The sequence below is a fragment of the Candoia aspera genome, chromosome 11, assembly GCF_035149785.1.
Source record: "Candoia aspera isolate rCanAsp1 chromosome 11, rCanAsp1.hap2, whole genome shotgun sequence".
In the NCBI taxonomy this organism is placed as follows: Eukaryota; Metazoa; Chordata; class Lepidosauria; order Squamata; family Boidae; genus Candoia; species Candoia aspera.
Genome location: NC_086163.1, coordinates 5,813,442 through 5,834,112, shown reverse-complemented (window position 1 = coordinate 5,834,112; position 20,671 = coordinate 5,813,442). Strand labels below are relative to the sequence as shown.

General features: G+C 42.3%; 1 protein-coding gene across 2 annotated transcripts in view; it reads right to left on the bottom strand.

Annotated features, from left to right (window-relative positions):
• The window catches only part of GNAO1 (G protein subunit alpha o1), a 199,594-nt gene that overhangs the window by 11,705 nt on the left and 167,218 nt on the right, over positions 1-20,671 (bottom strand). Inside the window, exon 8 of one of the 2 annotated variants that reach the window (XM_063313156.1) lies at positions 17,686-17,884. The exons of the other annotated variant lie outside the window; for it this stretch is intronic. Within the exon in view, the coding sequence (XP_063169226.1) occupies positions 17,697-17,884 (188 nt within the window). The 3' untranslated portion in view covers positions 17,686-17,696. Of the gene's footprint in view, positions 1-17,685; positions 17,885-20,671 lie in introns of those variants that run through there. 2 annotated transcript variants of the gene reach the window in all.

The window sequence follows — 20,671 nt, the reverse complement described above, 5'->3', positions numbered from 1 at the left end:
CCATTTCTTCCCCTAAATCTCTACCTGCAATGTTCTCTTTCTCAGGAAATCGTTAAGGCGAAGGATTTCGTTATTAGGAAGTGGGGTAGACATGCCCCACTACAGGTAGTTCTCACTTAATGACCATTCATTTAGTAACAGTTTGTTCAGAGTGCTGGAAAGCTAAAATTTCTTGCGGAAAACACCACAAGCCAACACAGTTCAGGCTTACGATGGTGCTGAAAAAAACAGCTTACGACCATTGCAGTGACCCTGCAGTCTCGTGATCATGGTTTGGGCACTTGGCAACCAGTTTGCATTTATGACCATCAAAGCATCCTGTGGTCATGTGATTGCCATTTTTGACCTTCCCAGCTGGCTTCTGGCAAGCAAAATCAATAGGGAACCACGTGATTCACTTAACAACCACATGGTTCGCTTAACAACTGTGGTGAAGTATGATTTGCTTAACAACTGCTGCAAAAAAGATCATGAAATCTGGTCGGTTTTGCTTAACGATCGCTTTGCTTAGCCACCAAAATTCCGGTCTCAACTGTGGTCATTAAGCGAGGAGTACCAGTACATTATTATTTAGTAAATTTCCTCACACCTGTCTGGGAAGAGGAACGTCCAATAAGTGTCTCGCACACTAGAAAAGAGCTGGCACTTTATTAACATTTGGTAACTAATAAATACATTACTGACAGCCAATAAATTATTACAATAAGAATCAAAAGAACTCTATGAAACCAAGTGATGGTCATTCACACATCATACAAAATGATAATTAATACCGTGGCAGCCAATCAAACATGCAAAAATAAAATCAGGATAAAAAGACTCTGCCGCTAATTTGCCAAAATGAAGTAGAAGTTTAGCAAGCTCCTGCCTCTTTCAAAAACCTCTCTGTCCATATCTCTGTAAAGCATTTTAAGCAGCCAGCAGGAAAAAGAAGTGATAGAAAAAAACCTAGGAGACTAGCAAAGATCAAGAAGAAGAATAGATGATACATGACAAGGTTGTATGCTGAAGCCCACAGGGCTGCACAGGACCTTCCAGATTGGCCCCAAACCCTCTTACTATTTTTTTTTGTGACAGAATGGGAATATCATTAAATACATGTAGGGGTAAAAATGCCTTTGAGCTGAGCTCAACTCCCTGGAATGTCATGGACACATCCACACGGATTCCTTAGCAGCCATATTTTTTATTTATTCATCTAACAGTACTCATAACCCACTCCAATTCCAGAGGACTCTGGGCGGCATAAGGCAATAACAACCATTATACACCTGCTTTACCATTGATTTCTGCCTGGATTGTTTTCATTTCCTATTCTAGTTTAAAGCCCTGGGATTCCCTGAATGTCTCCCATTCAGAGACCAACCAGGCCCAACCCTGCTTAGCTTCAGAGCTCAGGAATGGTTGGCCAGATGCTCGCACCTGCTGAGACACTTGATGTCATAATCTATAGCAGTGTCTCTCAACGTTGGCAACTTGAAGACGGGTGGACTTCAACTCCCAGAATTTCCCAGCCAGTGCTGGCTGGGGAATTCTGGGAGTTGAAGTCCACCCGTCTTCAAGTTGCCAACATTGAGAAACACTGATCTACAACAATATCCAGCGTACCCCTCTAAATCTCTGATTGAGCAATCTGGGATAGGCAATCTTGGAACTCCATTGACCATTACATGTTGGTAAAATGCTGCCAAAAATCAGGAGTGAGATTTTGAAGTGAGAAACAAATTGTAACATAGAGGTATCTGCTGGATTCAGTGCTTTCCATAAAATGACAAAAGCAGTGTCCTGCTGTTGCACCTTGATGCCTGCATGGTGCTGGTTTCGTCATGTGCCCCCTTGGTCCTCCTGCAATGCCTCTACTGTAGCATAAGCCTAACGTAGCTTTAATGCAGTCAAAAAGCAAAGAAACAAAGACAGCTCCCCTGATCCTCCCAAACTGGGAAAAATAGGAAAATTTCATCTCATGGGAATGAGGCAGCCCCACCCAGACTGCATCACTGCATCATCAAAACCGTGGTGTCTGTCTGTCTCTCTCTCCCCCCCCCCAAAAGTCAAGATGGTGGTCAGAGGGCTTTGAGCTACCACGATTCCCATCTTGACTTTTTAAAAAAACCTCCTCCTCCCCACAAGGCCTGCTCCACCAATGAACTTCCAAAGGTCTGCCCACACCTCTAAATATGGTCCTCGCTAAATTCCAGATCAAGCCAATTATTTCAAAATGGAAAGTAATTCGTTGGATAAATCAATATTATTTTAGTACCAATTTTTGACAAAACGCCTTCCACTCCCAGCGTTGGATTGTTCTCCAGGCAGGGCCAGTATAGATTTCATTTATATTTTATCTTACTTTTTTTCCTGGGTGCTGAAATAGATCAAGTTCCGACACACATTGTGCAGGGCCAGGCTTACCTACTGTTTGTTGAATGAGCTGAGTTCACACACTACACTAAATCAGTACCCAAGACCGATCAGAGCGTCCCATTTACGTATTGACTGCAGCCAGACCAGCTTAGTTTGATCAAGGCTGCTACAGCAGGTTCCTTCAGATAATTATTTTTATGTACACAGAGATGTCAAGTAGTACTATTGGTGCATTATCTCTTTGCTGTCTATCTCTCCATCCAAAAGTTTAGTAAGGCAGTTCCTTCAATAAGATAGCTAACAAACATACCACAGAGAAATGAGCAAGCTTTGAAGTTCAGGGTTGTATGCATAGGTAAAGGTAAAGGTTTCCCTTGACATGAAGTCCAGTCGTGTCCGACTCTAGGGGGCGGTGCTCATCTCCGTTTCAAAGCCGAAGAGCCGGCGTTTGTCCGAAGACACTTCCTCCATGGTCATGTGGCCGGCATGACTGAACGGAACGCCGTCACCTGCCCACCAAAGCGGTACCTATTAATCTACTCACATTGGTGGGTTTTCAAACTGCTAGGTTGGCAGGAGCTGGGACTAGCAACGGGAGCTCACCCCGCCACGCGGATTCGAACCGCCGACCTTCCGATCGGCAAGCTCAGCAGCTCAGCGGTTTAACCCGCAGCGCCACCGCGTCCCTGTTGTATGCATAGTTATTTGCAAATAAACCACTTGGACGTGAAAGGATCTATTGCTGATGACCAATCTGGGGACTGGACCACTGCTTATCAGTCTTGATGTTAAGCAAAGCAGTAACATCTTTCATCCATCTGGAAAAGTTTGCTCATGTCTTGGGGATTTTTCAGTTGGCTGCAATTAAGGAATTAGCCTAGTTATTCTTACTGGTGGGGGTTCCCCAAAGATCAACCACAGGTACTGTATTAATATCATGCAGTCCAATACAGGGTTCCTCAACCTTGGCGACTTTAAGCTGTGTGGATTTCAACTCCCAGAATTCCCCAGCCAGCATGGGAGTTGAAGTCCACACAGCTTGAAGTCGCCAAGGTTGAGGAACACTGGTCTAATACACAGATGCAACATCTGGATAAATTCTCAAACAGGCATGTTTGAGACCTACAATATAATGTGTGAAGGCATTTCCTTTTCTTCTCACTGCGTTTGACAAACCAACAGTGAACGGCAATTCTCCAATCAGAGTTACAACTTTATCAGAGACTGGAGACCCTCCAGATGAGTGGGATTTCCAGTCCCCAAATTCCCATTTAGCAAGGACAACATTCAGGCTGGTTGGTAATGCTAGGAATTGCAGTCCAAACATCTTTGGAGGTTAAGGCAGGATATCCTGGGAAAATACAAACTTTTCATGAAAACAAGCTTCAGGTTGGCTTCTGTATCACTCTAAGCCACGGTTCCTTAAACATGGTTTATTATATAAATCACAATTGGAGGGCTTCACACACCACACAAACCTGTAAACCAGGTTTTATAGACCACCATGGTGGAGTCTAGGCTAAAAGGAAAGAAGTTTCATTATGTATAGTATCAGTTATATCTTAGTGCCAAAGGAAAATGAAAGCAGCTTCCTTCCTACAGTAGGAAGAGGCCAAAAGCCTTTGTTTCACACACACACCCCACCTTCCAAGGGGCTACAACTGAGTTTAGCATGTTGTGCAAACACAGCCATTAAGTGTCTCTCTTGGAATGATCAAAACATTTTCCCATTTGGGCAACCTTTATAAAATAGGGCCATGGTACAAAGCAGGATTATCCACTGTGAGCATGGTATTACCTTGCAAGCTAACAACAGACCTGACATTTGAACAGATTCCATCTCACAGTTTTCACTACTATGGTTTGACTCAATGAAACTTGGATTCTTAGGGTGCAAATGTTTTTAAAGAATCCTTGTGGTTTCATTTGTTCCTGCTATAATGTCCCCTTGCATTAGATAGATGTGATAGGTTTTCGCACCTACGTTTTAATTAGACTATGAATGCTATGCTGTACTGGTCTAGAAAATTGATTTCATCCCTGCAAAGCTGTTAAGAACAAAAGAGATTCACAAACATCTTCAAGAAGATGTTTAGAAGGTTTCAGCAGTGATGCTCAATGAGGGGTATCATGCCTTGGCTACACAGCTCTAGATGGCAACAAAGACATTGAGGTTCTCTTTGCTGTCATCCAGTGGCAGTCCAGATCTAGCAGCCCTAAATTCTCAGCAACCCACACTATTTTAAAAGAGAACTGTCACTGCCTGGACATTTTTACCACTTTACCAAACACTGGTTCTGTACAGTATTTAATACAGTTCCATCCTTCCAAAAGCCAATTCAGAAAGTGTATGCCAGTGTTTCTCAAACTAAGCAACTTTAAGATGTGTAGACTTCAACTCTTCAGTATGGCAGGGCTGTATACTCTCGGCCTACCTATTCAACTTGTACGCAGAACACATCATGCGACATGCTGGCCTTGAGGAATCCAAGGCTGGAGTTAAAATCTCTGGAAGAAACATTAACAATCTCAGATATGCAAATGATACCACTTTGATGGCTGAAAGTGAAGAGGAACTGAGGAGCCTTATGATGAAGGTGAAAGAAGAAAGTGCAAAAGCTGGTTTGCAGCTAAACCTCAAAAAAACCAAGATTATGGCAACCAGCTTGATTGATAACTGGCAAATAGAGGGAGAAAATGTAGAAGCAGTGAAAGACTTTGTATTCCTAGGTGCAAAGATTACTGCAGATGCTGACTGCAGTCAGGAAATCAGAAGACGCTTAATCCTTGGGAGAAGAGCAATGACAAATCTCAATAAAATAGTTAAGAGCAGAGACATCACACTGACAACAAAGGTCCGCATAGTTAAAGCAATGGTGTTCCCCGTAGTTACATATGGCTGCGAGAGCTGGACCATAAGGAAGGCTGAGCGAAGGAAGATTGATGCTTTTGAACTGTGGTGTTGGAGGAAAATTCTGAGAGTGCCTTGGACTGCCAGAAGATCAAACCAGTCCATCCTCCAGGAAATAAAGCCAGACTGCTCACTTGAGGGAATGATATTAAAGGCAAAACTGAAATACTTTGGCCACATAATGAGAAGACAGGACACCCTGGAGAAGATGCTGATGCTAGGGAGAGTGGAAGGCAAAAGGAAGAGGGGCCGACCAAGGGCAAGGTGGATGGATGACATTCCAGAGGTGACGGACTCGTCCCTGGGGGAGCTGGGGGTGTTGATGACCGACAGGAAGCTCTGGTCCATGAAGTCACAAAGAGTCGGAAGCGACTAAACAAATAAACAACAACAGACTTCAACTCCAAGAATTCCCGGACTCAGATTTCTTTTATCTGAGTATTGCCTTAGCTGTGGCTCTTTTTCCTGTTCCTCAAGGTTATCCTTCTGCCCACTACATCCCACTCCTAATCTAAATGAAAATTTCTAAAACTCTAGTATTCCAAGTGTGGTCATGCCTGGAAATCTGGCTGAAAACATTTCACAAGCCATAGGCTTATTAACATGTTACCAAATGCTTTAGCACTTGTCTGGTGCCAAGGGTCTGGGTGACCCAGTGGGAGAAAATGATGGGTGTTCAGGCTAAGGACTGGGACTAACATATATTTTGTTTCTGAACTTAGTGGTAGTAGACTGGTCACTGGCTTCTATAAAATTTTCTACTTACAAGGATATGCATAGTTTGGAAATCTTACAACTGCAAGTTTTCAGTGACTGGAAATAAACAAGAGGTTTAAATGATGCATTTTGTAAGAAACAAGGCAATAATTGTAAGAGAATATACAGGTAAAAGTCCTTCAACAGATTCCTTTTAACTGTTAACACACGTCTTGTGTTTTTCCCCTCCTCTGCAGTGCTAATAAAAATCCAGCAATTATCCCCTTTGGTGCTGAGTTTGGCCTCATAGGTATCTGTTACAAGCCACAATGTTATCAAAACGATGCACACCAAGATGCCATCATCTTGCCAGTCATGCAAGTATGTAACTCACATCAGTTGAATCATGATGCAAGCTGTTTGGGTGATGATGTCACAGCACAAACGTCATTTGCCCACTCTTCAATCTGGCATAGCAAACAATTCTCTGCTAGGGGCCCTCAAATGCCACCAAAGTAATGACTTTCAGGGACATTGAAGACAATGTAAGGTGGTATGTAGGTCACACTTATCAGCTTTTGCAACACTGCAGCTCACCCTACCAATGACAGCTATCAAAACTCATTTCAAACCTCACACGTCACCAAATATCAGAATTAGAACTCTTTGGTTTGGAGAAGTCAAGCAGATGTTCTTAGGGACATAAACTTTGCATGTCCTCAATAACTGTTTCACATTCTTTATCGCAAACACGTTCATACCCATACACAGAAGTGGATCCAGAACAAGCATTTCCCCTCCCTTATTCTTTTGGCATTGATTTCAGGAGTAATAAACGCTGACAACGGGGCCTGAATCCAAACCACTGGATATACTGTACCAAGTTGAGGGCAGCTGGATTTTAGTGGCCCATATCTCCATGACCCCTGCATCCCATCTTTCCATCTCACCTTATGGTACTTATTTGTTATAAGTTTCAATTTCGTAAGTGTCTACTGTTTCTGACAATGCCAGTTTTCAACAAATCAGCCAGCGTATTATTAGGAATCAGGGAATTTGCAGTTGAGATTGGCAGAAGCGTGGTAGAATGGAAGGGGAAGATTTCTTAATTCTGCCTGAGAACAGAAAAAGACAGACTGTCAACATGAACTCAGGTTTGCAAGTTCTAACTCTTCAGGATGGGAAGATATGGCAGAATTTGGAAATCCAGACATAGTGGCTTCTGTAACCATGACTATCTTAAGGTTTTTCATAAATGACAAGGATATTTCTGCATCTTGCCCTTTCCCATCTGGAGCAAAGAGAGAATCAATTAGGCAGACCAACAGCACAGATCAGGAGATATAATATGCAGAATGAAACAGCAGCAATAGCGCACCATTGGAAGATCCGAAAGATCACTTTGGGGAAGAGTCTCCTGCAGAACATCTATCTATGTGGTTGCTGAAAGTCAAGACCAACCTGATGGCACAAAACCCATCACTGATCAGTGCAAAATAACGCCAGGCAAACTTCCTCAATGGGTGTGATTTGGATAGATTGCAACATTTACCTTTACTGGCATTGTACTTGCACTACTGAAATACAGAATTACTGGCAGTCCTCACTTAACAACCACAATTGGGACTGAAATTTTGGTTGCTAAGTGAAGCAATCGTTAAGTGAATCCGACCCAATTTATGACCTTTTTTGCAGCGGTTGTTAAGCGAACCCCCATGGGTGTTAAGTGAACCACGTGGCCGTTAAGTGAATCACGTGATTCCCCATTGATTTTGCTTGCCAGCAGCCAGCCGGGAAGGTTGAAAATGGTGATCACGTGACCACAGGATACTGCAACGGTCATAAATGTGAACTGGTTGCCAAGTGCCCAAATTGTGATCACGTGACTGTGGGGACACTGTGGTGGTGGTGAGTGTGAGGATTGGTTGAAAGTTGGTTTTTTCAGCACCATCGTAAATCTGAACTGTCACTAGATGAATGGTTGTTAAGTGAGGACTACCTGTATAGTGTCCTTAAAGCATACAATACACATGCTTCTCATATGAATATCATAGCTTAATTCACATTTACAGAAGGCACTCGTGTTGAAGAAACCAACTCTTTATTTGTGAGTAGGATCCCTTGGGGAAGGCCTTTGTTACTCAGTATTGATTTATTGGTAAACAGAGTATGCTTGCCTTGCTTGCATTAAAAAGCTGAAGGGAAAAACAACATGGCAAGTATCATGTTTATTGTGGTTATTCATCCCTAGAGACGGCAATTATAAAATGATGAACTGGGAAGATTTAGCAGAAGCATGTCTTTATTTAAAGGTTAATTAATTACCCCCTACTTTTTTTGGCGAAAGAGATAATGTCCTGCTGATTTGCTCTGAGATAAAACAATAATGTAGCTTTTTCCAATGTGGCATTGCAGGGAGCTCCACCTCTTCCAGACTGGGGGAGGCTACACTGAGGTTTCAATAGCCAAAAGATAGGGGGATGCAAAATTCCATATGCAAGGCAACAGTCTTGAATTTGGGATTCCCATCAATGTGCCAGGCTTGGCAAGATGAGTAGGATCCAAGCTGTTTTACTACTGTTTAGTTCCTCCAAGTGATTAATCTGAAACTATGTGCAAATGTATAAGGTAGGAAAGATTCTATGCTGCAACAATTCTCAGCATTCTCTCAGTGGTTATTAGGTACCCCTGCGAGGAATTATGCAGATGTGTTGGGTGCCCTCCAAAAATGCTAAGATTGCAACTTCCCAAATTCCCAGCCAGAATGGTCAACAATCATGTCATCTTAATACACCTGGAAGGTACTAAATCAGTGTTTCTCAAACTTGGCAACACTAAATCAGTGTTTCTCAAACGTGGCTGGCTGGGGAATTCTGGGAGTTGAAGTCCACACATCTTAAAATGGCCAAGATTGCGAAACACTGTGCTACTAATTAGATACACACAGTGTATTCACCTTGAAGAATCAAGACCTACACTTCGATCTGGATTTGAGTCCAAATCATCAGTCCTATTGGAATCTGCAATTTAAAAAAAATGTGTGTGCATGCACATAAAATCCACTGAATTGTGCACTGATGTGAAAGCACCCAATTCAATTGGATGCAGTGAATCAGTTCAGCCTCTGAATCAAAGCAGCAATTTGACTGAATCGTTTTTGACTCAAAATAGCAAATCAAAACTTTGCTTAGCTGTAGCAAACAGCAAAACAGTGGCCCTATTTTCCTGAAGAACCAAAAATGAGTCTCACCAAACCATACTTAAATCAGTACCTACAGTACGGTAGCTGAAGAATTTCCTTATCGGCAGAGGGAGGAGGAAGGACCTATAGTTCCAGGGCTTCCACCCATCCACTTCCAAATATCTTTGCATGTGAAAGAGAGACGGTGAACATCGTTGCTTATACAAAAATTCCCCCTTCTCCATTTAGCAGACATGAGCATTTGGAACAGGAGCATATGGATGGTAGGGAAGAGATATGGCCTGTAATATTGACTGGAGGTTTGGGAGATTTTGTTTTTCTGCCTTTCATGACTCTAGCAATACAATTAATTCTGAATCTTTCAATTTAGGTCTTCCCCCAAGGAAGCATCAGATGTGAATTTGCTTCAAAGCTCAGACAAACAAATGAATCTCTTTACTGCTCTGAAAATATTTGATGGGAACCTTCTCAAAATATTACTTGGCTGTACCACTAGTTAGGCAATGCTCTGTATTCAATTTCCACCTTTGCAAATATGACAGCTGGCTAACAGTAAAGCTTAGTCCATTGTGTATTATGGATTAACTTAGCCAAATAAAGAAGAAAAGCAAAAATGAAGCCCATTAATTCAAGCCTAATCTTCAACTGTTAAACCTTTGGTGCCCAAATATATTTACCAATACCACGTAGAGTTCACTGTTCACATTCTTATATCAAGCATCTACAATTACAGTAATTTTAAGTTCCCAACCAAGTTTTTATTTTATTTCTATTTATTTATGTATTTAAAGAACATATATGGCTGCCTATCTCACACAGTGATCCTGGGCAGGTCATAACAAGCAATAAAAACAGAATAAAAACAGAATAACTGTTCTCACCAGGCGCCAGACCAACCAGCTATCATCAGGGGGATTGAGCCAGGAAGTTGATAGCTAGTTGGTCTGGTGCCTGGTGAGAACAGTTATTCTGTTTTTATTCTGTTTCAGCCCCAGTTTTGATTGAATAAAAGTAGAATTTTATAATGTAATTCTGAATGTCTTCTTCCTTCTTCTTTCCTCTACTTCTGCCCCAGACTTTTAATGTTTACTTTTTTTTTCTTCCTGAATGCCCTTTTCCTTATTCTTTCTCCCTTGTCATCATTTCCAACTTGCATTTTGCTCCCCAAAGTTTCCAGAAGAACTGACATCTTAAAAGTCCATATGGTTCATCTGAGTAACACTTCAGCAGCACTTTGTTGTGGGCTCAATGATCAGTAGCTATTTTTAAAAATAAAAATAATAACTAACAATTCTAGGAAAACTAGTTGGAACTCTGCAGAACATCTGCAACAGATTCTTCAGGGTAGGTACATATTATTGTCTTATCACTTTACCATTTCTGCTATCATCCATTCCCCTAAACTCCATTACCTTTCTTCATTTTATCTTGTCTCTATAATTTCCAGTGGCAACCTGATGCCTTTAACATATCTCTTGGACATCTACTCCCATAATCCCCAATCAGCATGACTAATGGCTGTGCTGGTGGTAGATTATGGGAAATGGAGTCCAATACCTACAGAAAGCATCCAATGTGAATTTTTTTTTTTTGGTACAGGCTGCTTCTGATTCAGTTAATTCACCCACTTTCCAAGCAAACCCAGCACTCTTCTATGGTTTCAGGAAACTCATAATGAGTGGTCAGGAAGCCATAACAACCCAACCCAAGACTCGTTCTTCACTCTACACACAGTTTCTGGGAAAGAGGCAAAAGTCAGACTTGGCCATCCTTCCAGCAGGCTTTGTCAGCATTTCTCCTGGCCTTTGAATGTGTCTTTTACTACTTCTCACATCCATAATCAACCTCCTTGGACTTTCTACTTGTCTTTGTTCAAACTGAGGAGTCTTCCGCTTAATTCTTAGCCTTGTTACCAGTCTTGCTTGGCATTTGTTCCATCTATCTACTCCCATGTTTCCTGGGGCTGATTGCCCTCTGCCCCAATCACATGGCACTCCCTTTTCATCTCAAACCTGATTCTACTCTAGATTGCCTCTTCTTCACTCTGACCATCATGATACCTGAGAAACCTACCCATGAGCCAAGATCACTGCCTATGTCCCTAATTCTGTGGGACACTGTGGTGCACCACCCCACTTCCTGTTTTATTGGCCTTGCTTCCTGCCTTCATAAAGGAAGAGCTTACAGTAAGCTGGCTTCAACTCTGAAGGGGCCTTGGGATGGGACCCTTTGGTGTGCCTTCCCATCAAAATACATTGTCCTTTAGGGGCCCCTTATGTCATTCCCTCCTCCTATTTATTTCCATAAAAATGAAATCTCTGCTTAACAGACCACGTGTGTGTGTGTGTGTGTGTGTGTGAAACCTAAATATCTGTTAAATCCCAAAGAACCCCACCATTTTCATCAATTTACACCATTAGCATAGTGATGTTAATTAAGCAATTTGCATCAACTGGGTCAACCGATGTCATTCTGCAAATGATATAAATTGACATCATTTGCCCAGATTTCTCTGGAAACAACAAATGAAAAAGTTCTTTGTATCTGACATCTGATAAACCAAAGCATGTTAAACTGAGGTTTCCCTTTAGATGTAACAAGGTGGCCCATTCTAAAAGGAAGCTGTAGCAGGACTCTTCCAATAACCCACTTGTCTTCCAATAAGACAGGACTTCCTAAATTGTTCTCAGCACAGTATCATCCTTTTTCAGGGCATTAGGGATGCTTGAAACTGTACATGTCCCTGTAGTAACTGGAGATCTGGGAAAGAGAATGCAAGGCCTTGGTTGCTGTAGGAAACTACTCCCAAATGCTGCCTTCTGACACCCCTTCTAAGCCTACATCCCAAGCTGAGCATTAGTCCCTTCCAAGTAAGAGAATAACTATTCTAGAAGATGCACTGGCCAAACAAGACGTAAGAAAAATGAAAGCCACGCAGACATCTGGCCAAATTCTGTTGCTATTGGGAAAGTCTAACAAACTGAATAGTGTCTCTCCCTGCAGAAATCCTCAAGTTCAGCCCTTGCTTGGATAAAGGAAGATGACCTCTCACAAGTATTTCACAAGTCTTCCAAGACTTCTCTTTCCTACCTCCAGTTGGATTCCAGCAGTTTGTGTCCTCCCTTCCCATTTTAGGAAAGGCAGGGGATGGCTCTTCCTTCTGTCTCAATGCAGGAATCTAAATGAAAACATCCCTGAAAGACAGCTGCTCGCCTTCATCTGAACACCACTGAGGAGGGGGAGCCTCTCCGGGTCATGAGTTCCATTGCTGAACTGTTTTTATTACTAGAAATGTCTCCCACTAGGAATGTGTCTTTCTGCAACTGAAGTCCTTTATTCCAGATCCTGAGTTTGGGAAAAAAAGAGAATCAGGGCTTGGCTTCCTTCTGTGGGGCCTCCTTTCAGGAACTTGAAGAGGGCTATCATACCCACCCTACTCAGTTGTCTTGTCTCAAGGCTAAACATGCACAACCTTACAACATACAATGCAAAGACTGTAGCAGCCACTGTGTAGGACAGACAGGCAGAAGACCAGCAGAGCGCATCCATGAAGACCAACTGGCAGTCAGAAGACACGATGAGAACTCCTTAATCTCACAACACATGGACAGACTCAACCAGAGTTTCAACTGGGAAACTGTGAGCATCCTAAACCAAGCAAAATCCAAAAACGCCGGAGAATTCCTGGAAGCCTGGCACTCAAAGCAGCCATCAACAGACACATAGAGGTAAACAACACCTACATACCATTCAAAAGGGACAATAGAAAAGCCAAAAGACCAGGGCACTCCCTTGCCAGCAATCAACACCCAGATATGCAAGAATCAACACCAGGATTAACACCAGACGAACTATCAAACAGCACAATACACCCTAATGAAGGAACTGTTAACTCAGGCAATCAACCAAGCAGCAAACAACAGCCCAATCAAAGAACTCTCAAGGAGAGAACAGCACCCCCACCAACACAAGCAGGGCAAGCCACGGCATATAAACTGAGAGCAAGGCCCACTCCCTCCTCGCACTGAAGATGTTGCCTAGTCCGGCAATGAAACGTCTGCAGGAAAACAAGGCTCAGAGAGCACCCAGGACGCCACATGCACACCTTTCTTCATAGGGATTAGTTTCCTCACTTTCTGATCATCCTCATTGCCTTTCTCTGACCTGTTCCACCTTCTCTGGATGTTTCTGCAAGTGTGGTGTTCAAAACTGGATGCAACCAAAGTTGTCAACAACAAGGAAGGATGAGAATTTCATTGCAATGTAACTGGCAGTCAGGCTAGGCTGACCTAGGAGTTTAACCAGAGAGATCGTTTGCCACTGACAAAGAACATGCAGACACTTTAAAAATACCCCTTAATTTGGGACACAACTGCTTTTTTCCCAACAAATAGTCAAGAGCTGCCTAAGAAACAATCATTTATGTGTTTAAATAATAAGAGACAGGTATTGGGACAGTAAAGTTGGAGTGCAGGGATTGAAGAGATGAATGGGTGTAGTTATGGGCTGGACGGCCAGTTTTTCTTAACTTTTTAAAAAAATTCTTAATTTTTTTAATTTTTATTTTTTTTAAAAGAATATTTTATTTTATTTTATTTTATTTTATTATTTTATTTTATTTTATTTATTCCCCTTGCTCTTTTTGTATTGGTTTTACTGCTTGCATTTTCATCACTGTTGTTAGCCGCCCAGTGTTGTGTGCTACAAGATGGGCAGCTATATAAATCTTTTAACTAACTAAATAAAAAGAGACACCCCCCGCCCCCCATTCCAGGGTTTCTCAACCAGGGTTCCGTGGCACCCTTGGGTTCTGCGAGAGGTCATGAGGGGTTCCCTGGGAGATCACAATTTATTTAAAAAATTATTTCAAATTTGGGCAGCTTCACATGAAAGAGGTAAGTTTCAGTCTTCATTTTTTGTTTAAGAACACTGTGAGTGCATATCTACAGGCCTACCCATGAAACGAATAGAATAATTTTGCAATTTCTGGCCTGTATTTGAGTCTGAGTGTGCAGGGGTTCCCCCAGGCCTGAAAAATATTTCAAGGGTTCCTCCAGGGTCAAAAGGTTGAGAAAGTCTGCCCCATTCTATGGAAAGGTGTATGCAAAGAATTAAAGGTGGGAAAATGCTGTGCTGAGATATGGATTCAAAGGACCAACTGTCACACTCCCAATCAAATGTTAACACAACAATTGATCGCTCTTGTGTCCATCTTGAAGAAATCCACATTCCCATGGATTATTTGTAGAGTGCTTCAGCAGAGATGCAGCACCTGCTGAGAACACCTTAAAGCAGCCAGGTCCTTCCTGGCCTTGCATGGTGGCAGCGAATCTTGAAAAAAAGTCACATTGAGTTTTGGGCATTGCTGACAAGCATCCTTCAAAGTCAGATCTCAGCACAGCCCTAACAGACACTAATCTCAAATGCTGATTGAGCCTGTTTATAGTTAAGGAGAACTTTTATGGGTAATACACCTGCTTTGATGTTGTGCTTGTGGATTTGAGATGGACTGGCTTTTTGTAAACATCTCAGAGGATCTTAGGTATGTGTCAGAAACGCTAAATCATTTAGCACAGTGTACCTTGGCAACTTGCTGGCTGGGGAATTCTGGGATTGAAGTCCACACATCATACAGTTGCCAAGGTTGGGAAACACTGATTTAGCAGAACACTGGCTGAGCCTTTTCCCCCCCCTGCATGAGTAAGTACAAGCTAGGATGTTTCATAGTGAGCTTTGCCACCCATTTCCATGGCACTCTGTGCCCAGAGAAGATTGGTTAGAGCGCAGCAAGTCTTTCTATTACTACCAACTTTCTAATTAAAGGACCTTTGGCATGCATCTTAGGATTGCTAGAACTCAGTTTGCAAACCACTCGATTAGACTGCCACAACACGCATTAGAACTGCCCCACCCTACTAGCCAATGTCTAGAAAACATCACGGCAGCTGCTTCGGTTGCCTCTAAAATTTAAAGCATAGCAAAAACCTCAGACCTGTATTTAACTTTGGGATTCAAATAGAAGAAAAACTGAGGCCCAGACAACCCTTCAGCTTCTTTGTTCTGCTTAAGGAACAGTTCAGAAAGACAAAGAAGCCAGGGTCATGCCGAGGCTGGGCAACTGTTGCCTTAAGTTTGCAATTTCCAAATAGAGTGATGCCAGAAGAAGAAAACCATCTGTAGGGTTGAAAAATGTTAATAGTAACCCGTGTTTGTGCTTGCATGCTTGGGGGTCTGTGTACAGGTAGACCTCGTTTAGCAACTGCCTCATTTAGTGACCATTCGCAGTTATGACGGTGATGAAAAACTAACTTTATGATCCGTCCCCAGCATGGCTGTCAGGGGAATTGTGGGAATTGAAGCCCATGCATCTTAAAGTTGCTGAGATTGAAAAACACTGCTGTAAAGCAAAGGAAAGCTGAAGTAAGACCATAAGCACAGTCACACTTTCACCTGGTGACTGCTTCACTTAATGACTGAGTTGCCACTCCCAATTGCGGTCGCTAAACAAGGACTACCTGTATTGGAGTTATGGACCTGCAGAACAGTTACTCAGCAACCTTTTTTTCCATACTAGTTATTCAATCTGATTAAAGAAAAATCCTTTGGAAACTTTGTTCCAAGGGAAAGAGAATCTGAATGAATTTCCATGGCTAGAATATAGTGCTGGCACACTTATCTAGTCTTAAGATGGCAAGTGCATGAATGTCTTGGCTCCTATTAAATAATCTCTCTGTGGACTGCAGCCACCCTAGCTTCTCATCTCTTCCTTCATCTGTGCCCTCTCTGGCTTTTCACGCTTCCATCCAATTCCAAAAGAAATATCAGGTGAAAGTTCCTCCCGGGGTCTTTTCTCAGCCTGGGAATATAAGGAAGGCTTCAAATGAGTGACATGGGATGCAAAACTTTGCAGAAAACATTCCAGTGCTTAATTTTTCTATAGAAAATCTTCTCCCCCACACCCCTGATGCAAATGGGTCCTATACAAATTAGGCTAATTTGCGCTGGAAAGATTCCTGATATAAACCCAAATTTCCAGTTTAACATTTTCTGAAGAAACGGCATTACGCTTTCAGGGTGATAGAAAGGCGTGTCGCCAAACAAGCCCGGCAGTCATCCCCAACTGACAAAGGAATGGGGAAAAAATTCTGAGCCACGGTGAGAATGAGAGAGAAAAACAGAACCTTTCTCAGGATGAAGAAAACTTTACAGAAAGGGAAGGTCAGCGAAGCAGTAGATTCTGAGCAAGCAGGAATGATTGAGATTAGACAGCTAATTCAGGAATGAAAAGGATATACTTTTTTCTCTGACCAATTTTGCCTGATACAAAGAGTGGCAGGGGGCCCACAGATGTAGGCAAATAAATAAAAAAGTAAGCTGCCCGTTTCAAAGTAACTTTTCTGAAACCAAATCTACAGATATTTAATATATTCTTGTTTACTGCTTCAGTGCAAAAAATGTGGGGAGGACTTTAAAAAGATCCTAATACAGGGAAAGAGCTTGCTCACCCCTCCATCCTTTAATACCCTTGATCCCATTCAGATCCTGCCCTGTTCGTCATGGTTGCTAGTATTTTTAAATGCACAGGAGGTCTTATTTACAGCTTTTGCCAACCCACGGACCTCCAAATGTACGCAATTCAGCTTTCAGGATCCAGCTAGAGAGTTAGAGGTGTCCGTAGGGTATGTTTCAAGTGACGGAAGCACTGTTGTAATGCAAGCTCCGCCCCTTTTGTATGTGTGTATGACATCACACAAATCTCCGCCCCTTTTGTATGCATGCATGACATCACACGTGCATACGAAAGGGGTGGAGCTTGCCTTCTGATAGTGTGAGGCCTGCTTTTGTCATTTTGATGAAAGCATTGGATCCTGCAGACACCTCTGATCCTGGGAGTTAAGGCTGGGATTTAAGATATGGCCACTGATTGCCTAATCCTTGAATATGTGGATTGTATGTTTGCTGGAAAGGCTAAATTGTATTCTTGTTCTTGAAACTCATCATTCAGGTGCTTCAGATGTCTTTCAGAAATGGAAAAGTGGTAAAATTAGAAGACGTGAAGGCCCAAGGGGGAAAACAGAGATGGGGGGAGGGAGAAACTTTGGAAAAAAAAATTGAAATATTCAGCAAAAACATGAATAATGTATTTCTAATGGTCTTAACCGTTTTTGTGAAAAAAGAAACCAGAGATTTTAAAGGCAGGGGAATGGGTTTGGGGGAAAAAAGAGAGTTGGAAGTTTGAGCATGGTTTGGGGAATCAGCGAAAGGGATTTCTATGAAATTTCTTTCAGGGCATTTCTGGCGCTGATTTGCTATTTGTGTGTACGTGGTTCAGAAAAATCCTGTGAACGCAGGCGCAGACAGTAATTCGCAAGACCCTTTTCCCCCACCATCTGAACACTGGAGTGGAGAACCAACACTGACTGACCCTTACATCTGAAACATATTTATAGGATTTAGTTCTGCATATGGAGAGCGAGGAGGCCGAATCGAACAACGCAATACGAGGGAGGGAGGGAGGGAGGGGTTTTAATATAGTCCACATCCACGCAAATTATTGGCAATTATGACATCAGTTACAGCATCAAAGACAAACTGGATGTTGTTGGTGTCCGTGGCACAGGTGATGTGTGTATATATCTCCTTGTTGAACGATTTGTTCTTGCTCTCATATTGGGCCTGGATGTAAGTCACCGCTTCCGCAAAGTTGCTGGGTCCTGCAATGGAGAAAGGTCACAGCCAAGAGAAAGTCTGTTTTGAAGCCCCCCTCCCCCGGAAGTGGTGGCAGCGTTGGCTCCCCTTGGCAAGCGGGCCAACCAGTCAAGGGGCAGAATGAAGGGTCTTGGGGAAGCAAGGTTTGAGTTTCTGTACAACGTTCCCGACAAATGAAGTTCTGGGTCCTGTTATTCGAAAGGATTCCAAGCAAGGTCGCTTGAAGTGCCCTGAAGTTGTATAGTACTGACCCAAGTCATTTCTGGAGGGTTCAATTAATATTAGATTGATCTATCAATACCTCACACTGATATACATTGCTCAAAAAACACTGCACAGTCCTTAAGCTCAAATCAAGCCATGGGTTCCTTTGGGTGGAGGCAGGGCGCGATTCTTTCAATTAAAAGAGGAAAGGAAAACAGGTTTGCAGACACCCCCCCGCCCGCCAGTCTGGATCAGGACTGTATTATGCAGAATTTAAGTTGATCCTCCCCAAATCTAGCACTAGCTCGAGGAGTGAGGTGTCCCAGGGCTGATACAGGGGTGTCCACAAGGGGTGGGTGAGTGTTTTGCCCGCATTATCAAAGACCTGGCCCTTATTTGCAGGGCTTGAACCACGTGGCTTTGGCTGCCATACTGACCTTTTTTGACAACCCCCCCCCAATACCTCTGGGATAATAACAGCCTTGAGGTGAAGGGAGGGAGAACTATTAACGTTTCTTCCCATATCCTATACCCCTCATCTTTATCTTCCCCATGTCACCTCACAGCTACAGTTTCAACAAATGTGCCCTCCCCATGTATTTTAGCCTTTATTCATTCCTACAAAGTGGGTATAAAATAGGTCAGAATTGCTTTACCTATCATGTACACAAGGGACCAAAATGGAGAGAGAACGTGGTTTGCTTAAGGTCACCCCAGGGGCTGTGATCACACAACAAGCTGATCTCTAAACCTGGGTGAACAAACCACTCTTGCTGTGTTCTGGTAGGTAGGTAGGCCCTAAGAAATAAGGTGTATTATGGCCTATAATGAAGGCCAGTTTCCCATAACTCACTTAAACTAATCCCGTTTGAATCTGGTCAGGTATGTTACCCCAAGCCAACTAGTGAATTGGTGGGAAAAGTAGGATTTAGATTAATAGTTCACCTGCTCACGGTTCAGTTTCTTTAAGTTCACCTGCAGTGTCACATTACTGTAGATGCAAGCAGGATGTTTAATTGAATGTTCTGAATTTGCTCCATTTCTTGTAGGAGCCACAGAAAAAACCCGCAAATTTAGTGGAACACCATTGGAAAACACTCTATGATTCTCGGGGCAGGGATCTGTATATTTTGCTAAGTCATCAGCCAAGTAACCTTTGAGGTACCTTTATGGTTTTTATTATTTTTATTTGTTCTCTCCTAGAAGGGCTGTCTAACTGATAGTGCGTGTCTACATATATCCATTCTGAAGGAAGCGCCATTGAATGCCATAATATTTACTCCCAAGTAAAGGAGATAAGACAATAGACTGATACTTGGCTTCCTACTTTTTTCTGACAGGCTTCCTATCCTCTTGTGATAGCCAAAGATCTAACAGATTCCAGCTACCTTGTGATGGCAAAACCAGAATCTGCTGAGTTATATTAATCTCCTACTTCTTTTTCTTAGACCACAGAACTATGGAGTAAGACACACAACAGCCCTTGGAGGGTAAAAAGTGTGCAACCTATCTGAAGAAAAAAAAAAAGAAATATTTTGGGAGTTATTCATTCCTTTTGTTGCCATAGTGAGCAAAGCATTTCCATCTTCATGTTAAAAACTCTTCTATCCCAGACCAAAATCAACACAACAGCTAACCAAGCTCAGATTTTGTAATTGTAAAACTGGCTTCTTCAGCTTCTCCACATTTCTGTGGTGCACACATTTTGTGCAAGAATATTGAAGACCTGTGTGTTTCCCTTAGCATCTGGAATTCACAAATACAGTAAAGTTGGCCATCAAAGTTCCACTGGGCTATCATTACTAGCTGATATTAGCCGTCCCTAACCCTAATAAAGAATGGATTCCAGAAGTTGATCATCTTCTTCCCTCCCCCCCTCCTCTCCTTCTCCTTCTCCTTCTCCTTCTTCTCCTTCTCCTTCTCCATCTCCTTCTCCTTCTCCTTCTTCTATCTTCTCCTTCTCCTTCTCCTTCTCCTTCTCCTTTTCCTTCTCCTTCTTCTGTCTTCTACTTCTCTTTCTCCTTCTCCTTCTCCATCTCCATCTCCTTCTGTCTTCTCCTTCTCCTTCTCCTTCTCCTTCTCCTTCTTTTGTCTTCTCCTTCTCTTTCTTCTGTCTTCTTCTTCTGTCTTCTTCATTGTATTCTATGCTATCACCTCATTCTGAATAAAAATGTACATTCTGTTTGGAGCACAGAACTATAAAGAAAGAAACTGATGCAATTCCTTTAGTCCAGGGGTTCTCAAGCATTTTTTAATCTCACAAACCACTTAAGCACTGATGATGATGATTATAGCAAATCATCTTAATAAACTCAACAAACTTTTCTGTTCTGCAGGCCAAAGCACGGGCTCTAAGCTAGGAGGGGGAAAAGAACTTCTTTTTGGCTAATGCTTCTTTTTAGAGACAGGTATTAGATGGCAACAGCACCCATATTATGCCCATGTTGGACTTAGACCAAGTTCCTGTCTGTAATCTGAACCTCTTCAAAACAGCCTTGGAGTTTCTTTTCCAAATATGATTTAATCAACTACAAGGCCATATTCAGATATTCTTGATTTTTCCCTAACCCTTCCAAATACAATTTAGA